Here is a 23,174-nt window from a genome sequence, read left to right as displayed (position 1 = left end):
TGAGTGCAGAACTGTGCCACAAAAGCCACAAAAAAGAAGCAAACAGAAAGAACAACAAAAAACTCCCCACCCCCAGCATGCAAATCACAGACTACAGAACCAAATGCTATTTTATCAAAGCTTTAGGCACCAAACACTGTCTGCACAGGTGCATGTCACCAACAAGCCATCAGCTGCAAGATCTGCTGCAATTAAGCAACTCCACCTTGTCTTCACAAAGCTTCTTCTCTGCTACGTCCTCATCTGATAAAACAGGATGTGAGTTGGGAGGCTTTCGGTGGCGTTAATAGTCAGCAAACTCTGATCCTCACGACTATGACAGAAAAGATTTGCTTCTGCTTTGTTTTCAGAAAATTCAATCTACCTCCCCTCTCCGCCGAAGAAAGCACTTACCAGATAAAGCCTCAGATGTGGTACCAGTTGCTCTGTTACCCACAAGGAGAAAAATGATCATTAAGGTGGCCAGGACACAAAAAAAGAGCATATTAAACTCAGCCAGGAGTCAGCTGACAACCAATGCCAATGAGACTGCAAGGAAAATAGGAAGGTACTGGAGTGGATCCAGCAAATGGTCACAGGGATGATTACGGCATTTGACATACAAGGAGAGGCTGAGTGAACTAAGACTGCTCAGCTTGGAAAAGAGAAGGCTCAGGCAGATCTTAATTTGTATAAATATCTGCCAGGAGTGAGGGCAAAGAAGGCAAAACCAGGCTCCTTGGCGATGGCAACAACTTACTGAAATGCATTAAGTTCTATTTAAACATAAAACTTTACAGTAATGGTGGTCACAGCCTGAAACGAGTTGCCCAGAGAAACTATGGAGTTTCTCCTAGAGATATTCAAAGCACAGCTGGCTAAGCCCTGAGCAGCACACTGTAGGTGATCCTACTTGGAGCAGGGCACTTGGCCCAGCTGGTCTCCAGAGATGCCCATTCAGAGACTCAAGGTGGGGAAAGACCTGCTTTAAAAGCCCATGAGCAAAACTGGAACTTACTGTGGGAAGCAAAGTTTCCAGGAGCAGCTGAAGCAGGGAATGTTTCAGTTCTCTGAGAGGAAGAGTATGATTAAAGAAAGTTAGTACCCATCAGATCAGCCAACCAGCTAACCTCCTCACCAACTACAACAGGAACGAGGTGGGAAAAGCTTCCATCTCCCCACTGCTGCCTGGTCAGGGAAAAGGATCAATACTCCACCCAGCACAGTGAACCACACAAGTGAAAAGCCTCGGGCATATGAAAGGCTAGAAATTAACCAGAAGAAACTGCTTCTGCCCTCATCTGCACACAGCTTGCTCCTAGCCAAGATGCACTGAGAAACTCATGAACTAACCCTTCTTTGCTTGGTATGGAAGAGGAACTGGGTCACATCCAGTCACAAGGTTAAAGCACTGGTGGTGCTGCCCATCAGTGAATGCCCTAACAGAAGTGTAAAGCATAACAATAGCTGACAAGCCCTCTGACAAGTGGAAGAAGGGTTCTCCTCTTCCCTGGATTGGTTGTATATGCCCATAAAAATCAAACACAAAAATAAATAATTACCCTCATCTTTTATTTTTATTACAGCTGGAAAGCATTTGGATTCAGGATGCCTTTCTCAAAAACAAGAATTGAGAAAAGGAATGGCAGAGCCTGGGAGGAAGGCAGAGTGCCAGGCCAGAGTCACCATCTTTAACTGTAAAACACCCTGTTATGTGGCCAAGCAGAGTCTCAGGAGCTGACCCAGCAGTGGTCACACTCATCTACGTTTGTGATTCCAGAGATATCAGGAATAATTAACTCAAAACTAACAACTAACAACTGCTGCTACTGATTCAGTGGCTTTTTCAATAATTCTGTTCAACGGTCAAGTCTCAAGTCTTTTTTTTCCTTGGAAGCATATTATTTTACTGAGAAAGGTTAGCTGTCCAGAGAGAGCAGTTATCTACAGCTGACCATCAGAGATGAGAGCCTTCAGGATGCCTAAGTTGTCCTTAGTGTAGCATAGAGTAGCTTTGAAGAACTCCTCCAATGCCCTTGAGATGATGGACAAGCAGAATTTGGGGGCCAACTGGAAGTTCCAAGCCAGGAAAGGCAGCATGAACACAGGTGAGCATTATACCAACGTTGGCCATAGGTGCATAGAAGAAAGCCTGACCAACTGCCTGAATTCTACGGAACTTACCAACATTAAACCATCATGGCAGAACTGAAATTAGATAAAGGCCTCCCAAAAATTATTTTGCTCTCTACAAAGAGGACAGATCCAGCCAGCAAGCTTCAATACAGATGGTTTCTGCATATTTTTAATTTATTCATGCTTTTAAGGCTGTAACGATTAACATATTTCAAATCCACTACACTGTCTGTTCATAATAAACTCTCTTAAAAGGATTACTGCCAAGGCTTCTTTCAGTCCAGTGAGTGCACGCTCACTGTATGCATTCTTCCTTTGCTTTTTTGAAGCAGTTTATGAACTGCAGTTTATAAATGCCAAGTATGTCTTTTTGTGTGTGCATCTGAGTAGTGACCTTGGTTCATACTTAGATGAGCGCTTTTAATACCTGGCATGGAAAGATTTCATTGGCAGGGGAAGAGCATAAACAGCTTAATTCTACCCATTTAAACCGATCACTTGGTGTTAATATATCATTACCACATCACATCATCATACTCCTATCACATCATCTTTTGCCTACCTCTACAAGGAGGCACTTCAATAAAAGAGAGGCTAATACAAAACCATCTAACAGAAACCATTTCTATGAACCGAAAGGGAAACTCCTGCTATTTCACTCCCACCTAGAAACACAGCTCTACCAGCTGTTAGGAAAACATAGGCAGCCTTATCTTCTTTTATTCTCACCATAATGCATTACTGTGATAATATCAAGGGTTTGCATCGTTCTAGTTCAACTGAAACAAAGATTTCTTTAAGTTATTTAATAAACACTTGCATGTAAGCTTACCTTCCAATACAAGAGGGTGGTACCAAACACATTAATAGAAATCTGCTTCCATACAGGGCTGTTGCACACATGGAAGCTGGCTGCCTGGGATACGCATGAGTTCAGGAGCACTGTGTTATTACTCTAGCAAAAGGATTGCAAAAGGACTGTCTGTACTCCCTGGCAAGCAATGTTGTGCTCTTTTGGGTCAGCGTTTCAGTCCAAGGAATCTCCTGCTCCTGGATTAGAAGGAATTGAGGAAAACAATACAGCTCTACCTGTATAGACAAATATACGCCATGGTATATTTGTACTGACATCTGACAACACTTGTGTGTTCACACAACATGATCAAAGGCAGCTCACCGGGAGAAAGCCATGGCCACATCAGCTAATGTCTTGCTTTGATGTGCATGGACACCACCTTTACCTGGGCTCTGTGACCAGCCACCTCAGGCATTCAGCATTCCCACTTACAAAGACTGCTTTGGGTTTGCTCAGAAGAACAGCACCCTGTGCACCTTAGCACACCCAACTCATCACTGATGCTTTTAGGCAAACTACCGAACTAGTTGGTTGGCTTAAACAAACCTCAGACTACAAAGGATTTTGAGAGAAGGCAAGATTTTAATTACAGCAGAAATCTTTACAGGTGAGTACTGACCTTCAGAAGAGGGCTATGTTTCTCTAATCCTTCAAAAATATTTATTGTGTCTCAGATGAATTGGACAACAAAACCTTATTGGGGAAGAACCTTCCTTACAGACATGTTTGAAGAGTTGAAGGGTATATCCCCATGGCAAAGTAACTGTAACGTTTATTCTAACTGCTAAGCCATAGTAGTGAATGTTCATAATTTACAGGCAATTACATACATTCTTCATAGCATTTCAATGTATGTGCTATTTGCAAGCACTGTTTGTTTACTGCTTTTGTTACCAACATGATGTAGGTTCAGATGAAGCAGCACCTGCAGCAGTTCCTCCAAGCCTCTGCCCATCAGGTAGGCTTCACACCTCGCTCCCCTTTCCATTTACACTCTTGGACCAAGTGAGTTTCCTGCTTCAAGAGCTGCAGTGCTGGCAGTACCCAAATCAGGTGACTTACAGCTGTTTCACTTCCATCTTAAAATATAAGAGCAATTGAAGCATGGATGAACCTGAAAGGGAGTGTTGATCTCAATGGCTGCTTTAAACGTAAATGAATCTTTGAGGAAATATGGACTTAGAGGATGTTGCATTCCTCAGAAAGGGGAATATTACTCACCACCCAAACATCCTTCATGGGAGTTGTTTTGAGAGCAGATAAAGAAATGGAAAAACGAACATAAGAAGATCAAGGTGATGTGCACCCATGGAAGCTTCACAGTTTGTCAGAGATTTATCATCATGCATTAGCAAAATGGGGACATCTATCTCCTCGAAGGCACAGGTGCTAATCTGCACCTCACTGGGATGCAGTGAGAATAAGCATTTGCTCCTTTAAAACAAAGCAAAAAGTCTCAAGGGAAAGTCAACTGAAAAAAGAAACCACTCAGTGTATTAAAGCATGATTAGAACATCGAAATAATGGCACTGACATAAGGCAGTTCTGTTGCACACAGAGGAATAGAAATGTGATTTTCTTCCCACATTAACACTATCTGAATAAGTTTATTTTCTATTGTGAAGCTGGAAAATATTTTGCACTGAAAAATATACTTCTGTCAGTGTACTGAATGCGTTAGCTGGCCATGTTCACAGACAGTCAAAATTCACTGAGTTTGCATCCACTGGACTAAACTCAAGCACTACGATGGTGGTTAGATGCCCTCACTATCTGACCAATCACAGCTGGCAACACAACACGTCATTTGGAAGCAGCATTTTTCAAATAAGAAACTTCTACTTAATCCTTATTTTGGCTCATTAGTTCAGCCAAGGAACATTAATATTGCAATTCTTTGTCTAAATTACAGAATCACATAATGGCCTGGATTGGAAGGGACCTGAAGGAACATGAATCCCCAACTCCCCTGCCACAGGCAGGGCCACCAACCTCCCCATTTAATACTAGACCAGGTTGCCCATTCACCACCTACCCGAGGTTTACCTAACTGCATTAGTTGCCGTTAGAAATGAATCACCATACTTAAAAAAAAATAAAAATCATTGATGAATTGTTGAGAAGATGAGTGGAAATTGTTTGTGCAGGTGATAGCAGAAATATATCGAGTGGGGTGGAACACACTGGTCATGCTACAACACAATCCATGAGCCCAGCTGTATCTCTGCGTTGAAATACAACATCATCATGATCAACATGCTACAGTGCACGCTTTCAGAATATTTTTTTGGTCTTTGGAAGACCAAAACACTCCGAACCTTAAATCAGTCTCCCAGTCTCCCATTGTGTGATCTCTTTAGCTCCTGCTGTCTAGGTGACTCTGGAGAAAGACAAGGTAGTGAATTATGCACCACAGCCCATGGACACAGCTACAGACATCAGTGCCCAAAGGCAGGACTAGGGGAAGGACAAGGGAAAAAAAAAGCGAGCTCAAAAAAAAAAACTCTTTCCAAATGAGAAAGTTGCAAACCATTTGCCACAGCTCTGTTGCTGACTCCCTCATCAGCAATAATAACGAAATGTATGCCTTAAAAACACTTATTTGGAGGAGACTTATGTTTGGTTATGTTTAAGTTCCATATGAAAACATAACTCCCTGCCCATACTTCGTTTTCTTGTGGTTTAAAGGCCGTATTCCCAAGAGCAGCAGATGAGCACATCCGCATTTAGGGAGATAAAACGGAGCAGAGGAGCACTGAAGTACAGTCCATACAACTGCTGAATATGCACAGACACAGAAACTTCAGCCACCACCAGCTTACCAGTTGTGACCCCTCTCTGTCCCCACCTTTCTATGCTCTTTCAGTTCTTCTCTGCTTGGACAAGCAAAATAATAAACAGACTATAAATGATGTTGGAGTTGGACTAGGAACAAAGGAGCTGGAAAAACAGAGATGTTCTCACAAGCCTGATTCTGGAAATACTCTAAAGGAAACCAAGTTTGCAGCAGGGCTGTACAACAGGGCTGAGTGGGATGTATGCAGCGTGAGCCTGGGATACAAGTGTGCCCTGGGATTTGGTGTTTGGCCTCGGAAACAGTCGAGTGCCCAGAGTGGCACTGAATCACTTGCTGGAGCACTGTCAACACTGACCTTTGATTTGGATGACTCTTTTCAGAACTGCTGAGCAACCAGAGCTCCCACTCATTTTCTCACTGGAGCACTCCATAGGCCAAACATCCAGAAACTGCCCACAAGTATTTAAAGGCAGGTATTTAAACAGCAAGGCTACTATCCCAAGTGATAAATGACCCATACCTCTTCTTCTCTAAATCAAATTCTGGAAGCCTCTTGGGCCATATGTAAGGGGTTATTAACTTTTATGAAGTCCTCTGGCATCCTCAAATGGAGAGCTCAGGAGAACTGCAAAGCATTCCCTCTTTTTGTGATTATATTTAGCTGCAGGGAGAAGGACTCTCCCATGTAATGTAACATATATTGACATTTAGACCAAAAATGCCATTGACTGGCATTAAAATAAATAAATAAATAAATAGACTCTCTCACTTCATACAAGACAGTCTTTTTGTTTTGCTCTTTTTTTTTTTTTTTCCAAATGGCATTTGAGTCGCATCAACAGATCTTTTCTTTCTTGTTTCTTTGTCTCATATAACTTACTTTCTTGATCAACTCATTACAAAAAAGTCCATTTCAAAGCAAAAGAAATTGTACTCCATTACTGACTGCAGAGAAAGACTGAACGAAAACTGCATTTTCCCCCCTTGTGAATTTGGGAGAACACTATCCATCTTTTCTGTGCAGATGTCAGCTCACATTTCTGAGGACTTACATTCTCAAATATATTTCCGTGTAAACACACATATTCTGTCTTTTCACTCTTGAAATGTAAATTATGCTAAAGAAACTCAGACTACTGTGTTCCAGTTGCACTAAAGACCTCCTCCCTCTCTTTCACCTCCATGTTCCAACTGCTCAGTTTCTTCCTCTGAAGCATCAGAGAACAACCTCAGTATGAAGATCCCTCTAGACAAGTTTGTGTTCACACTAGGGGAGAAGCCACCACCAAGAACCCTGGCAAGTCCCCCTGCCAGCCTCAGAGCACTCCTGAAAATGCAGAACCCCTTAGAAATAAATTGAAAACAGGAATGGACTCATTTCACAGCTTTACAAAAGACAGCACTGGGCAGTTTGTGATGTATGCAGACACTTCAGACCTTCTCCCTGAATTCCTGATGCCGCACAAACTGGGAGGCTGAAGATTCCTGTGCTTCCCTGGTTCAGGTGAAGAGACATCTTGGAGCGTGCCATGCATTTTGGCTACTGCTGTAAGTTCTTCTGGGAGATGCTCTGCTCTTAAGGCTTAATCCTAATTCTGACACAAATATTATTCATATAGGTAACCCACTCAGGCATCATCCATATATGACAAGATGCTCACCAGCCATAGTATTTTTGAGGTAGCAAGGAGTATGTAGTACTTTTTTTAATGTATTGATATATCGATGTCGTAACTATGAAACTTGATTTGGTTTCTCTCTGCCTTCAGTCTGTTCCCTATTCTATCTCCTCTTATCTCTACATTACGTGCTAAATGCATGCAGCACCACAACATGACTCCGTGCCCCACATCCTTGGGAACAAGAAGGCTGTAGGAACAGAAGGTCTTTTAGGAAAAGAAGCTCAGCTGCAAAGTTTGCTTTTATTATCAGCCTCACATCATTTTTATCACTGTACATCATTTATAGCAACTGACCTGATTAAGCCCAAAAGTGCATCCGTGGAGGACAGCTGGCAGCAAATCCTCTAAGACAGAGGTAACTGAAGCTAAAGCTATTGCCCTATATGCAATTCTCAAACACTTTTAAAAGGTTCCAGTACCAGGGCTACTTTATGCCAGTGTCAGAGCTATGCTGGGAGTTATTTACATTCCCAGGTACAGGAGAAAACGAGTCAGCAGATGCTGCCAAGTCTCAGAGCTGCATCATTTGCATTTCCAGAACAGATCTTTCCCCAAAACAGAGAGCCAATGGTCTGATCTCACCCTGCTGACCTTTTTTTTCCTGGCCTTGGTTTCTCAGGACACCAACATAGGTGTTTTGAGTTTCTTGAGCATCTGAAAGCTCCGGTGTGGATTTAGGAAGTCAGGCCAGCTGCCCTGCTGCAGTTACTTGCACTTCAGCTGAGGACTCCAAAGCAGCAATGGAATTTGTATTCAACAGCCTAAAATGTGCAGTAGTAGGTACAGCTATAAGAGTTTTCATTAATTAGAAGAATGTGCAGCTACGGTGGATTACACTCAACTACACCTAAAACCCTTACTAAGCCTTGCCTCTAGCTGGAAGCATCCAATATTTCCATGTAGGAAATGGCACATACTGGTGGCCTCGAAGGTACTCGTCTGAATTTATCTGAGAGAGAAACTAATTTATCACAGAATGGCTTAAGTTGGAGGGGACCTTGTACCCCTCCAACCCTCTGCCATGGGCAGGATTGCCAACCCCTAAATCAGGCTGCCCATAATTCCCTCCAGCCTGGCCCTGTGCACCTCCAGGGATGGGGCACCACAGCTCCGGACAGCAGTGCCAGGACCTCATCCCCGCTGAGTAAAAAATTTCCCCCTAACATCTAACTGAAATCTCCCTCTTTCAGTTTAAAGCCATTCCCTGTTGTCCTATCACTATCAGACTGTGTATTGAATTTAATTTAATGCAGGTCTGCTAAAAATCTCTCTGAACTGTAATGAGCAAGCAACAAACTGAACAGCTCAGTGATTGCTGGCCACTAAAATCATTGCCAGGCTCCTCTGCCAGTATTAGCTGGGAATGAGAAAGCTTCCTTCCCATGCTTGGGGTTCTAGCACCCACACCCTAAGAATGCACATCAGTTACTAAGAACTAGGATGTTGGATGCAGACAAGAGAGAACATTTGCGGGCTGTGTGAACGTACTTCCTAAATCCCTGGTGCAAAAATAATTTAAACCAAGGACAGGAAAATACAAACAGAACTAGAACAGCTGGCTCAGGGAGCCTTCTTTGCTTCTCTCTGCACGCAGCAGTGCAAATGCCCTCAGCCCTCCTGTGCTGCACAGCACCTTGCTCGGACACGTTCCGAAGGCAGCAGCACTCTGCTAGCTTTCACACAGAAGGGCCAGCTCTGACACCAGGCTCTATAAATTTAAGCTGAAATATGAAATGCTGCTAAAGCTTTTATCAGGTAGAAGCCTAAACACTATTTCCAAAGCCATGAAGAAAATGTTTCTTGCCTTCTGATCTAAGAAGTATTTCGGTGTTGCTCTGCTTCAGTTGCAAGTCTGCAGAGGGGTCAGCTAGCAAACAACTTTATTATTATTTTTTTTAATTTCTCCTGACTCAGAGACTGCGTTTCCCAATGGCATACTCTTTTCCAGAAGGCTTCATTTGGTTTCTCAAGGTCAGTGCAATAGCATTAAAAACAAAAAAAAGGAAGCAGCTCTTACCTGTGGCAGAGTGAAGACTCTCCAAGCTCCAGTACCTGGACAGGACACCTCTCATCCCACCACTACCGCACACCACCCCACTGCTGTCCGAATCCGAACCTGGAGAGAGCCCAGAGCTTCCACTGCTGCTGCAGTTTTCTCCACTGTGTGCCCCGCTGGACTCACTGGGGCACTGCTGGGTCCTCATGCAGGCAGGTAGGAGGGAGAGCCGGGGGCTCTGCTGTGCTGGGAGGAAACGGGCTGAGCGCTCTGTAGCTGCTGGCAGGGCAGTGGTACCTGGTAGCGCTGTCTGAGCACTGAGCTGGATTCCTATCCTCCTCTCCGCTCATCTCGATGCATCCTGACATCATAGGGGTCCACTAAGGAGGCTCCGGCTGTGGCAGCTCAGCTGCTCTCAGCTGCAGCTTCCAGCAGATGATTTTTATTAAAGCCGATTTCGAGACATGAAAACAGGCGAGGGTGGGACAGAAATCTTTGCTCTTAATTTAGTGGAATTGTCAGATTAAAAATAAATAAGTGGGAATAGTAGAATTTCATGCATTTTTAAAAAAAGCCCAAGTGAGAGAGACCTTGTGTTGTCTGCTTCCCCTGAGAACTCAGAAAGGACTTAACATATAAACTAATCATGTTTAGAGCTGGCTGTGGCTGCTGCTGCTATTAAAAAACTATTTTTATAAGTCCTCAGAAAAAGAATTCCAAATGAAATCAAAGCCGGAAAAAACACAAATTGAGATTTAGGGAAGCTGCAGCTGCAAGCTTTGAACGATTCAATACCCACTCCTGAACTGTAGCCCTGGGATGGGCTCTGTTTCAGCATTCGATCTTTGTCAGAGCTCAGCCTCAAGTGCAGAGTAGCCAGTGATGCTGTATCAGTTCAGAGGTCCTCACTGTTGTCCTCACGTGATGCAGCACGTCCCTATAAAGTGAAGCCTGAAAGAATACAGAAGGACCTGCCCTGTGCCTGCAGTAGGTAATTCTGTCTGAAGAAAGCCACATTCTCATGTGGCCATCACAGCCTGCTCCAACAGAGACCCCCATCAATCTGTGCGATATCAGGGAGTACTTTAGGTCATTATGTTTCTTATTAAATACTTAATGAAAAAAATGTCCTTTGCTCGCCATCACTGAGAGCATCCAAACACACCGAGGCAACTTCTGAGTCCTTAACATTCTATCTGTTCCTTACAAGAAGCACATCTGCAGTTACAGGAAAAAAGTACAACATCTCTCCAGTAGCCTGTTAAGAAAAAATTCCTCCAATGGTCTTCTAAATGTAGCTGCTTGGACCAAATACCTTCCTCTAATGACTCCCAGTACAGAAAAGGAAATTTGGTGTCCGCTGCCTGCAATAGAACCACACCTCTCTATTGATTTGATCCTTTCAGGTCCTCGTAGAACTGTCTGCACTAAGGTACAAATTGAGAAAAACACTGCTTGACCATAAGAACAGGGGGGAAGGTAAGTTAAAACCACAGAGCTGAATGCAGCTGACTGCTGGACTTGGAGCACAGTGCATCAAGAAGGGGAAGGGATGTGGCAGATCTTGAAGAGGCTGCAATTCAGCCCCAGCTGCACTTCTTGCTCCTTCAAATCCATGCTTGGGTCACCTGAAGGAAGAAAACTCAGTGCCTTTATCAGTTTTTGATTGCAGTACTGAACCAGACAGTACTCAGAGGCCCTGCAGCTCTGCGCTCACCCTGCAGATCTCTGCCCCCAGCCTGCTCAGGACACTCCATCTGTTCTTCCACTACCCCTCCCACACTGTGGCCTAAATGCTCTTGGCAAATACCAGAATGTATTTATTCAGTGGCAGCGTGCTGTAATCCTAGCCGAAGGTGCTGCTGCAGCACGCACACTGTGTGTGTGCACTGGAAAGGCTGCAGTGCAATGGGAAGGCAGGGAAAATGCTTCAAAGCCAGACTTTGGAAATCAGTGGAAACCGTGATCTTAGAGTTTAAAATCTGCTGTCACAGAGGTGTTCCGCCTTCACACAGACCTCATGGCTTATTTTTTCTCAGTGCACATTGATGTTCTGTGACACTTGATAGAGACAAGAGGTACTATTAAGTTGCCAAAGCAGCAGCTGTCTCCAGTTACAGCTTAGGGCTGGCACCATGCAGCATGGTCAAGCTAGGGGAGCCAGCCCCAGCCCTGGGCAGCTGAGCTGGGATACCTGCTGGATGCTTCAGTCTCTGGTGGATTCTGCTGTATTTTCCATACCTTTAACCAGCAGAATCACTCAGGATTTGATAGGATCTTCTTTTCTACTCTTCATCCCCACAGAAATTTTTTATGGACCTACTGAGTCTTTTACCCCAATAGCTGATGTACACAGTCCCACCCAACCAGTTACGACAAAACATTCAGGAACTCAGCCATGGCTTGGCCCAGCTTTTAATGCTGGGTGAAAATCTGAGCAAACACACGCTGTCAGAGACTGCACAGAGCTGGGAGTAAACAAGGCCTGATATCCCTGCTGTGATTCACAGGTAGAGTGAAAATACAGTAGGTAATGAGACTACTTCTTATCCACTTGAATTCGACAGGGTTAATCACCTATCCACTTGAATTCTGTGGGTTAATCAGAATGGAACTGGCATTTCTTGCTATAGCTACAGTGATGCACCACTGAAGATTTGCACTTCGCTTTTTTTCTGTGTCCCTTCAAGAACTAAATTGACGAGAATGGGAATAAATAGCTCTGCTATTCTGCTGAGCTACAGGACTGCTAAATATTTATAGGACATAACAAAGTCTTGTTGCTAAAGCTAATATTTTCCCTCTTGAATAGATTCTCCAGTGGCTGTCAAACATCTTCACATTAACTGTTGCCAAGTGTGAGCTTAACAGCCCATCTATAGCTGGGAAAAGGAGATGAAAGTTGGCCACATGATGTTGAGTAAACAAACAGCCTTTGCTTCTGATAAAAACTTTCCATTATACCAATAAGGACAGAAGATAACTCAGAATTATTAAGTGCTCACTGTTTTCCATGCTCTCCACTAAAGCCTCAGATGTTGAGAATTTGGCTTGCTTACTCTCATTGCTCGTGCAAGATTTCTGAGGCACCCCAGTACATTCACCATCAGAACAGATCTGTCAGAACGACCTTGTGCTTTTTTGGCTGGTATAACCAATGTCAGCACAGCCATAGACACCAGGGCATCTCTTGTAGACAGCACAGCAGGAAAGTTAAAGATCTGTGGCTATTTAAATCTGACAAAACATGGGTAAAATTGCTGGGAAGATCCAGCCTGCATCTAAATGATTATTTTAGATAATGTATGTTTAGCACAGTGATATGAGATGAACCAGATCTTGTAACGCACTAGTTATGCGTTTCTCTCTTTATGGGGAGATGACAGACCTCAAAAGTTTAAGGTCATATATATGACCCTACCTAAAAATTCCACGGATTCTCTGCAAAACAGCAGGAGTGAAACATCTGTGAGAAGATAACAAAGTCAGGTAAGAAACCAGAAAATTGTCTAGCTGTAAAGTACAGAGAGAGCAGTGAGAGAATGGACTTCTAGGAAATACACATCCAACTCTCACACAATTGCCCACGTCTGTCAATGGGTCACCTTGTGTCTCTCTCCTGGTGGGTCCCTGTGGAGAAGTTCAGAGATGGCAGCGCCTCTCTGCTCGAGACCTGTGGGCTGGAAGCTTCCAACCTCTGAATGCCCATCCCCTAACCAGGGCCCAGGCTCAGCTACATCCTCACAGATGCATTCACCATCCATCAAACAGCTTCCCAGCAATGCAACACAACTGTAGGCAGTACCTTCAGTTGCAAATAAGAAGGTACTGGACTCAGCAGAGAGATGGGGAATGCAAATGAACAGGTATCATGCTCAGCAGAGAGACATGGAAGAAAAGCATACATAAAAGAAGAAGAAGAAATTGCTGGTCCATTGCTTTAAAACCCAAAGCCCTGTTATCTTATCATTGCTCTCTCCTATAAGTTTTGGGCCCCCTCTGTCAGCTATTTTCTCTTCCTAAGATTTCAGAAGCTGCTCTGAAGCAAGAAAAGTGTTCCTGTGTCCCCAGACTAATATTTCACTGTAGCTCAGCTTATTCAAGCAATGTGGTAAGCCAGGCAATACAACTGCAGGGTTTGAAAGACTTGATATTCATCAGTAGTGCCTGCTGAAGCATATGATAAAGCCAAGTAGGTTCTTCCAAATCATTTAAACACCCCTGACCAAGCAGAGTCAACTTTTTTGCTAACCTTGGAGTCAGGGGGTGCTAACCTCTATACTTCTCTAGAAGAGTGTCGAGACTCAGTCATCTTCACTGAATAGAGATTAGCACCACCTCAGCTGCTCTTTATTTCACAGATGTTAGAGCCATCTACTGGCTTGTTAAAGTTTTCTCAAATGGCTGCTCTGGACAGAAAAGGTGACAGAAGGCAGTATGCAAAACTTGATCAGAGCTCCACAGTATGGCTGAATCCAAGTCTTGGAATATGGTAAGTTTGAGTTTGTATCATTTGTCCCAGTTTGACATATAGGCAGAGAGAACAATGTCTCAACGCTTTAATGCCAGCGTCTGGTCATAGGAAGCTAGTAAGCACAACAGATATGATATCAAAAATCAAGCCCTTCTCCCAGCAGTCATGATATATTCTAGTTGGGAACAGTTGGCCTGGGCTAAAACAGGTGAGTTTGTACCCAGCTGTGCTCTTATCCTCAGGTAAACAGCCAAATGCATGACAAGTTCCATAGCAGTGCGTGCTACCTTTCTGGCTGGGATGTTGTCAAAATAAAACTAGAAAAACTAGAGAGGACTCCATACCCTATACCCAATAGTCACTGCAGCATTCCCTTAAAAAGCTGATCAAGTGAATAAGCAAACCTGGGGAAAGAGTATTTTGCTCGTATTTTCAACATGGAAGTATATAAAACAGCTTTATACTTCATAGCACTTTCATATCCAGTGTCTTTTATGGTTAAAGAATAAGCTGGGATCATTAATGCAAGTAGTTGCAACTTCAGAGTTAAGAACCTCAAACTTAGATTAAATGAACTAGTTAATCATTTCACTTTATCTTTGACGTTATTTACAAGCTTATGAAAAGCAACATTTATCACAACAAAGCTGTGCAAGAATCATGTAAATCATGTACAGCATGTTTTGGTGCATTTACACTAAATTATTGAAGTCACAATGTGAAGCTCACTTGTTTCTTGAGAATACTGTATGAATTGTAGGCGATTCAGGTTTCGTATCTCATGTCTAGATGGCATAGAAACAACTAGAAGACTACCAGTGGATCTATCTACATTTACATTTTCCCTTCTTCCTCCTCATATATGTATGAATTTGGGTGCCTCAGCTTTAGTTCCCGACTGGGACCTGAGGGAGCTATCATTAAATTTCTATCAGCTGTGACTCACAATTTACTTCTATGGCAGTGGCACTTAGGGATTCTAGCTTAAGTCAGAGATGCACTGACATCTTGACAGTGGCAGGTTTCCACCTGGGATTTCCAAGAGCTGAAGCTGAATTCAACCAGGGAGCTGGTCATAAGCGTGGGGGCAATGCCAGATGTATGTGACAGCAAATGATCAAAGCCCTCAGTGCTGAGAGAGCAGAGACTGGGCTCCCGACACCACAATAACAAGCAGTCTGTTTACTTATTTCCAGGTGGAACTTTGTGATTCTGTGCACAAGTCGTACAATACATTGGAAAGCAAAGTAGTCCATTCAGTTTTGACGTAATTAGCACAGTTATGGTCCCTTAATTTAAGCCTAGTAGCATTTAATCAGTGTTACAAAGAGACTTTCTGAGGCAGAAATGGCAGGTTGGCATCCAACTGAACTCAGCTTCTCCTGCCTAGGTTCCTACCTACCAAACAACTCTTCTGCAGTGTTTCTCTTATCCCACCCCACAGTTCTACGACAAAGATTGTGCAGTGTTTGGATCAGCACCGCCCAATGGAGAATTTAAAAACCTAGCAAAAATGCATCTTACTGTTTAACAATCTGTGACTTACATTAAAAACTATCTGTGACTGAAAACGAAGCAGGCAGCAAATCTCACATACAGTTCTTGTGAAAATACAGTATGCTTGTTAAGATGATTTGTTTTAAGTACAGGAAATTCTACCTCTAGAGACTCGTTCAGTTACTTTAGTTCCTAATTAGCAACTCACCATACCTACCGTAAGCACTCTCCAGCAAATATACAGCAGGGAGTCTGTAGAAACCTAATTCAAGAGAGAGATATAGATGACATCATCCCAAGTAAGATGGAATTCTTAGAGACAACAGAAGTGTTTCTGCATCAAGCACACTATCATTGCCATTAGTGACCTTTCCTTTACTATAAAGCTAACCGTTGCCTTTAAGCAGACTTCTACTGAGACATGGATGGAACGTTCAGCAAAAATAAGTTAGAGCATTTATGAGTTGCCATACTCACTAAAGCAGGGTTTAATCCTCTAACAATTCACACTGAAGTAAGACTAGTGTACACACCAGGGAAGGTGACGCGCCGTTTCCAGCCCACGCAGTCCAGGCCTGTCGGAGTACTCTGGGAAAATGGATGCAGTTTCAGTGGTAGGATGTCAAGAGCAATGGTAGATGTGATGGATGGACTTCTTCCAGCCTTCAACAAGAGAGGGAAAACAAAACCAATGTATAGTACACACATATACCTTGCTGAACAAAACACAGCATTGGTCACAGAGTTCTTTCCGTTCTCATGCCTGGTCGTGTAAGTAGTCTGTTAGTAGACACGTGGGCGGCTAGAGAAGACAGAAAACAGTGAGAAGGCAAAGAAAGCTGCAAGGTAATAACAGGAGAAGAGGATAGTCAGGTACTGGATTTACAGTTAGCATAGTACCACGCATACCTGTACTCACGGAAAGTTACACTCTTTCCTTTGAAGTACATAGTGTGGGAGAAGGAAGCATACCACAAGAAGTCTCACCTACAGAACTAATTAAGTCTTATTTCCTGTAACTCTGTGGCATAATTTCTGTTCTGGCATTTAAATAAAGCTTTTCCCTTCAAAGATCTGTTAGTAACAGTACCTAGCCATACAGGACACATCTAACACTACATCCTTCCTTTCAGTTATAAATAGGATCCCCTCCGCCTGCTTGGTTAGTTTTTATAAAACTTTGAGAACTTCACGAAACATTGAAAACTCTAAATCATTGATACATTGAATTTATAACTTTATAATTTCTGCTGCTTTGAGAGAGAAACAGCATGGGTAGACAGCATACATACAGACAGCTCAATATATCTACTGCTAAAGTAGGTCAGGCTTAATATAAACAAAAATGAGATTTTTTTTTTTTGTATGTTTGTTTTAAAGAAATCATACAAACCACTGCCATTAAGCCACCCAGACTAACCTACTTTCTCATCAGATATCCAAAAATGAGCAAGACCCCACAACACCGCAGAACATCTGACAATCACAGACCCATAGAACTGGTTGAGATGGAAGGGACCTTTAAAGGCCATCTGGTCCAACCCCCCTGCAAAGGACAGGGACACCTTCAGGTAGGTCAGGGTGCTCACAGCCCGTCAGGACAAGTGATGCAGATTGTAATGAAAGTCACTGAAACTTGCAGTCCTTAATGCATGATGCAGATCTGCTTGTATGAGTATATTCTTTCCTCTATTTTCTCCATCCCGTGCCCGTCACAGCTGGCACACACAGAAAATATCAGTGACCACAGGTGACTGGGAGACCACCTGGAAGGCAGCAGGTCAGTAAGCACTGTCCCCATGGGCACAGCCATCTTGCAGCTCTGCGTGCCTACAGCCCTTTCCTTCTGCTGCAGCGACCCACCTGCTCTCTGCTCAGTTTAATTCTTCCTGGAGTTTCTGTACTGAAACAAATAGGATACCATCAGAGGGGAAGCAAGAACTCTGCTCAAATTAACCTCAGCAGTACCAGTTTGTCCAGAAAAGCACACCAGAGCCTCTGTGGGAACACCTGCCATTCCAGAGACAGCAACATCAACAAAAACAGACAACATACTGAGCTATAGCTCAGTACATATGTATATGTGTGTGTGTGTGTGTATTTATATCCTGCCTCCTAGTTTTAAGCAGAACAATGTTTTCTATCACATATAGTATATCAAAGCCTAGATTATTTATGTTAAACATGATAGAAAGCATTATTGTACTGCACCAGGGCTATTGCAGCAACAAAGGCAGGGTTTATTCTTACTGCCCCCCAGGACATCCGAGCAGCTCTCAGGTACAGGCAGTGTTTCATTTGTGCAGCAGAGGAGGCAGGTTTGTACAGCCCGAAGCCAGGAAGGGAAATGCTTGCAGGGATGTTAGTAAAAGCAGGCAGGGTTTTCCCCACCCTACAGGGGAGGGAAAAGGAGGGACAAGAACTGAGTAAAGATCCTCTCTTCTACATTCTCTGCTTTGGATTAAGACTGTGCTCTTTTGCACAGTCTGGGTGAAGCATTTACCTCTGTTGTGTGCCCGTACCTTGTCAATGGAAGACATCTCAATCATGAGTCCCCTCTCCAAAAGGGGATTCATTGCCCACTTGAAGTGCATCTGAGGTGTCCACAGAGTTCATAGTTATGGTAGTGCACCGCAAAACTTTGTTTCCTTATTTCGGATGGCGTAAAGAATTAGGTTTTCAGGTGCCCTACTCGGGGCAATAAGCTAAAGAGCTCTTTTTCACAGCTTTGCATTTGTCTTTTGAAACAAAAGATAGAGCTTCTGCTGCACTGCACCCCAGTGGTTTCAGTCCCCACTGTGCCTTTTAGGAATCTCTCTAATTTGGCAGTGCAGAAACTGTGCTTTAACGCATGCATATAGCAACCACATCTCTGCTTCTATTGCTGTGTGCTAGAGAAGCATCAGGCTTAAACAGTCAGGTTCCACCATTTTATTATGACAGGAAGAAAAAGGATGGGAGCAGACGGGCAGGCAGCTGGAAGATACCACTAAAGCAACTTGCAAAAATAAATCTCAAAACAGAGTCTGTCACCATTACATTCATCAGTGTTTTGGGGCACTGTCTGTGTTCCAGCCAGAGAATTTATACTGCATTAAAAAAAAAAAGTTTCTCTTGTTCCACCTTAGAGAACACTACCTTCAAAGGTTTGCCACAACCAGCTAAATGTAAATATCTTGAGGTAAAAGATCAGAAGCTGCCAGCTTGTTAGTGGTAGTATTTTGTTATAAGGGACAGCTGGATCAAGCTTTGAGTTTGGCTCTAGGGATTTCCACAGGCTGTTCCCACCTGAGGCAGATCAGCAACTCCTTGTGCCTCAGCAGAACAAATAGAATTGTTTCTGACGGCCATTTCTTATCTAAAAGCTGCTCTCCTGTTCTCCTCCCTCTGACTCCCAATTGCCAGCCTTCAGAATAGCTTTGTATAACCAATGTGCTCATTTGTCTGTACTGATCTCAGTGATATACTATCAGAAATCACCATTCAGGTTAAGAATTCACCTTCTGTTCCTCCCTTTCCTGCTCTGTTCTGTTGTTTCCCCAATATTGCAGCATTACATCACCTTGTACGCTGACCTGAGCCTGACTTGGCACAGTGTGACTTATCATAGCTGAAGCCACGCGTCCCCAGGCAGCCATGTGGCAGGAAACATCAGACTTGCATTTTCAGATCTCCAAAGCTCCTTGTATTTGCCTTGTTTCAATTGCAAAAGCGCAGCAGACAATGAAAAACCTTACAAAGCTTCTTTTGTGGTAGTTTATTTCTTTCTCCTTATTAGAAGGATTTTTGGCATCCTTCTAAAGCTGCACCCAAACACTGTAGCTTGTGACAGCACTCCCACTACATCTGAGGGCATGAATAAGCCGGCACTATTACATGAATAGAGCACTGCACAAAACAGAACACAACAGGAAAAACAAACTGCACAAGGACTACTATGAATAAAAAGTATAGAGCAAGGAATGCATTCATATGGGCAGACTGGAAAAAGCCCTCAAATCTCCACACTTGTTTTGATGAAATTTGGCCTGCTCACGAAGATAAAAAGGATCAATAATACTAAAATCAACAGAGATAGTAAAAAACAAAACCAAACCAATCTAACTACACACTGCTAGGCATCTTCTCCTCTGAAGCTTGCTCTGTTTTTACTCACCTCTGCTACCCAGAGGAGAATAAACCAGAAAAGCCACTCAGCCCCCCAGGCATGTGTTGTTAAGTGAGGGGAGCTCAATGGGAGCAGGGCAGCGCTGCCCATTACACAGCTCATCACCACTGAGAGCTAAGCTTGCACCAGGAAAGAAGGGTGGAAATGCTTAAGGAAGAGGCTGTTTTCTGGCAATATCAAGATGTGTGGTCAGTCAGCAAAGCAGGCAGCTTGCAAGCTGCATAATCTGATGGCTCCAGGGATGCTATTGAGGTAACTGCTTGCTCTTCTCAGAGGCTCTTATGGTCTCTGTGCTGGTGAGCATGCCCTGCAGCATGGGCTGTATTTCCATCACTATCCATGCTTGTTAAGCAATTGTAAGGAATATTTTTAGCTTATTCTACTGGCTTCTGTTCACTAGTGAGCCTAACCAGCCCAGCGATGCATTTTCCGTCAGTGCAGAGCAATCCCTTGGAAGTCTGGGCAAGGCAGAAAAATAACATAATTCCTATTTTTAAGAAATCATAATATGCACTTTTGCCTCAGGAGCATTATTCTTTATCTTCAACACATAGGCATGAAAGCACCCTCACTGAGCAGAGCAGACAAACATTCCAGAATGTACCCGGCACTCACCCAAGCCTCAACTGACAACATTTCAACATTTTCTGAAGAACCCTATAAGCACAGAATAGCACAGACTCAGGCCCTTGTCTTGAGGAGAAGACTACCAGCCAATGTCTGGCATTCTTAGAAGCTTTCTCAATATTATCAGCAGGAGCTGCATGAGGTGTCCCTCTGATCACATTTTTTTTTTCCCCAGAAATTCTAAATTTGGCTCCTGGGTACAGAATCCTGGCTCTCCCTAAAGGGAACAGACCTTAGCTCTGGATCCAAGAGTAACAGATGTCATCAGTGTGAGTCATAACAGCCACAAAGTTTGTCATGAGAAATCATAATGCTGACCTAGAAGTGTTCCCCAGTGGGCAGGAGATTACCCATTGCTAAAACTCCAATGACAGTACTCTCTAAGGCACTTCATAGTGGGAACTTGCCCCATGGAGTTGGCCTCCAAGGGAAATCTGATGTTAAGGTCTCTTTTTAAAGTTATACAGCAATACCACAGGGCACTGAAAGAGATTTAAAGTTTCACTTACACTGATTTAAGGCAACTGTGATGTTGTCCCTGCTCTCCCTATCTTGCAGCCCACAGGGCAATCCCGTTGTCCAACGGGGCTCAGGGCAGGAGCTGCTCGCTTGCAGTGACTACAAAACCCATCTCCTCTAGAGATGGGAGAGTTTAGTGCTTAAATAATCAGTCTCCATCCATAGCTGCCATACCCAGAGAGAAGCAGCGAGAACTGGCACCAGACAAAGCAGAAGGACATGAACATGATTAATAGTAGAAAACAGCCAGAGCAGAGAGAGAAAGACAGTGCCAGGGGAGGAGGAGGAGGAGGACGGTGTGTGGGTTCTTACTTTTAACTGGTCCTCTGGGAAGTGTTGCAATTGAGTCCCTCTCTCTGGCTGTGTCTCCTTCTCTAGCTTCCTTTTTTGGTTCCTCTGCATCCAAATATCATCGAAGCTGAAGCACTTATAGAGGGATTTAGGTCTCTTCCTCCTGCTCTCCGGAATCTCCTTGGCTTTTTCATCTGGAGCAAGGAAGGAAAGCCTCCAGGCTTTGTTCTCAAGGGTGGAGAAAGGGCGTGGGGATGTTGGAACCTGGGGGGACCTCCTTTTGCGATGGGGAACCCCTTTTTCATTTGGCCTCTTTTCAGGTGGTGTTGGACATTGCTGTTTAGAGTCCTGTTTTACAAACAGCAGGTGAAAACACACAGTTTGTTCACAGGAAATTCTGTCCGCTTCAAATCAGATTGAACAGAAGGTGGCAACACTCAGTTGTGTAGCCCCACAAGCATTCAGAGGAAAATGTTTCCCCAGAAGTATGGCTGAAACCACCCTCAGCATCCTCCATGGGCTCAGGGTACCCACCCTGAAACAGCAGCTCTGCTGCCCTTTGAGACAGCTGATACACACTCCTTCTGCACAGCACAATGCCCTTTTCACCCTCATTTTAGATGGCATGTTACAATAACATCACTGGGATTTGGGTCACCCTGCATATTATTTAACAAAATAGAGCCTCTGAAAATATCATAACGCCCAGTCCTGTTCATCTGTGCTTTTCCCACTTCAGTTATACAAAGTGAAAAGGTTTCCTTGATGCCTGCAGGTGTGATATATTAATCCCTGTGCTTTCTGATGGTGCTCTTTTACCATCCATCATATCTGCTTGATGTTGGCCTGAGATAAAGGAATTGCACAGTTTCACCTTTCATTCCCATTTGCTTTTATAGCGTGCTTGCACAAAACTACAGCTTTTATACTGGAACTGGTGGGAGATAACAGTATTAAGGAATGAATGGAGTCTCCTTTTCTGCAAAGAAAATGCTGTATCCTGACAACATCCCCAGTTTCTCACAGTTTATTTGAAGAACCCAAACAATGAGGCTTCTAAACCACTGCAGGCACTTCTCTTTTCAATTAGCCAACAATCTCAGATCAATTTTTTATTGCCACTGGCAAGAGATACCATAGTCTAGGAAGGCTTCTTATCTATTAGATGCTAGGCAGAAATGAAAGTGTATCCTGCTGGTTTTCCGTGCCTAGAAAAGCACAAAGACCTTGCACAGACTCCAAGCATCAAACATAACACAATAGTTTGCTCTTGCCTCCTGAGTGAAATCAGGTTGCAAACATGCAGTTAAGGGCCTGCCACGTGGGCAAATGGTAATTCCATAGAGTTCTTTTGCCTCAAAAGTTTCCAGCACAAAATCTTTGTCCTGGTTACAATCTGAACAATGCTAACAGCCATTAGCATGTAATGACAGAGGGGATGTCCTGAGCTCCATCATGCTAGAGCATGCCTTCATGAGAAGGGTTACTTACCAATGTGGTAGGTCTCAGGAGGAAGCTGAGCCATTGCAGTCTGATACAGTGCTATAACACAGATAAAGCCTCAAGGAAGTTCACACCTGCTCCTTCATCTAGCAGTAATGCCTTTACTGATGTGGAACAGAAAGTGATTTCTCTAATTTCACCATTAAACTTAATTTTATGACTTTTTCACTTATCCACATACATAAGAAAGATCATCAGGATGCAGTTTTACTTCTTTTCACAGTGTCATGAAAATGGAAACAAGCAAAAGCCCTATATACTCAGATGAGATGATGTGTCCTGAAAGCTGGGACATTTGCTTTAATTCAAGATGCCAGCTACATTTATCCAGTCTGAGATGCCTTTCTGCAGCCTCCAGACGTATCAGTAAAATCAAACTGGTTTTATATGACTTAGGCACCATTTACATTTTTCTCAGTTTTAATTATTTCATCTAGCAATCAGTTTAACTGATTACTGATTTGCTCCTAATGGTCACATCCTAGAATCATAGAATGGTTTGGGTTAGAAGGAACCTTTAAGATCACATAGTTGGACTTGCCTTTTGAAATCTTTATACACGCCTCATCTTTCTACTCTTTTCTAGATGTTCTTTTTGGTTATGACTTACAAATCAATTATTTATTCATCTTCTGACAGGCCTCGTCTT

The 23,174-nt window shown here is 43.3% G+C and overlaps 1 protein-coding gene across 1 annotated transcript in view; it reads right to left on the bottom strand.

The window, feature by feature from the left end:
• The window catches only part of ARHGEF4 (Rho guanine nucleotide exchange factor 4), a 199,267-nt gene that overhangs the window by 92,306 nt on the left and 83,787 nt on the right, over positions 1-23,174 (bottom strand). The window contains exons 4-6 of the mRNA XM_085233195.1: positions 21,044-21,370; positions 15,951-16,080; positions 15,635-15,679 (exon numbers count right to left, since the gene is read on the bottom strand). Of these exons, the coding sequence (XP_085089321.1) occupies positions 15,635-15,679; positions 15,951-16,080; positions 21,044-21,370 (502 nt within the window). The remainder of the gene's footprint in view (positions 1-15,634; positions 15,680-15,950; positions 16,081-21,043; positions 21,371-23,174) is intronic.

This window comes from Meleagris gallopavo, chromosome 11 (genome assembly GCF_905368555.1).
Source record: "Meleagris gallopavo chromosome 11, MGAL_WU_HG_1.1, whole genome shotgun sequence".
NCBI classification, from domain to species: Eukaryota; Metazoa; Chordata; class Aves; order Galliformes; family Phasianidae; genus Meleagris; species Meleagris gallopavo.
Note: the sequence above shows the minus strand (reverse complement) of the source record. Positions and strands in the feature narration are given on the sequence as shown.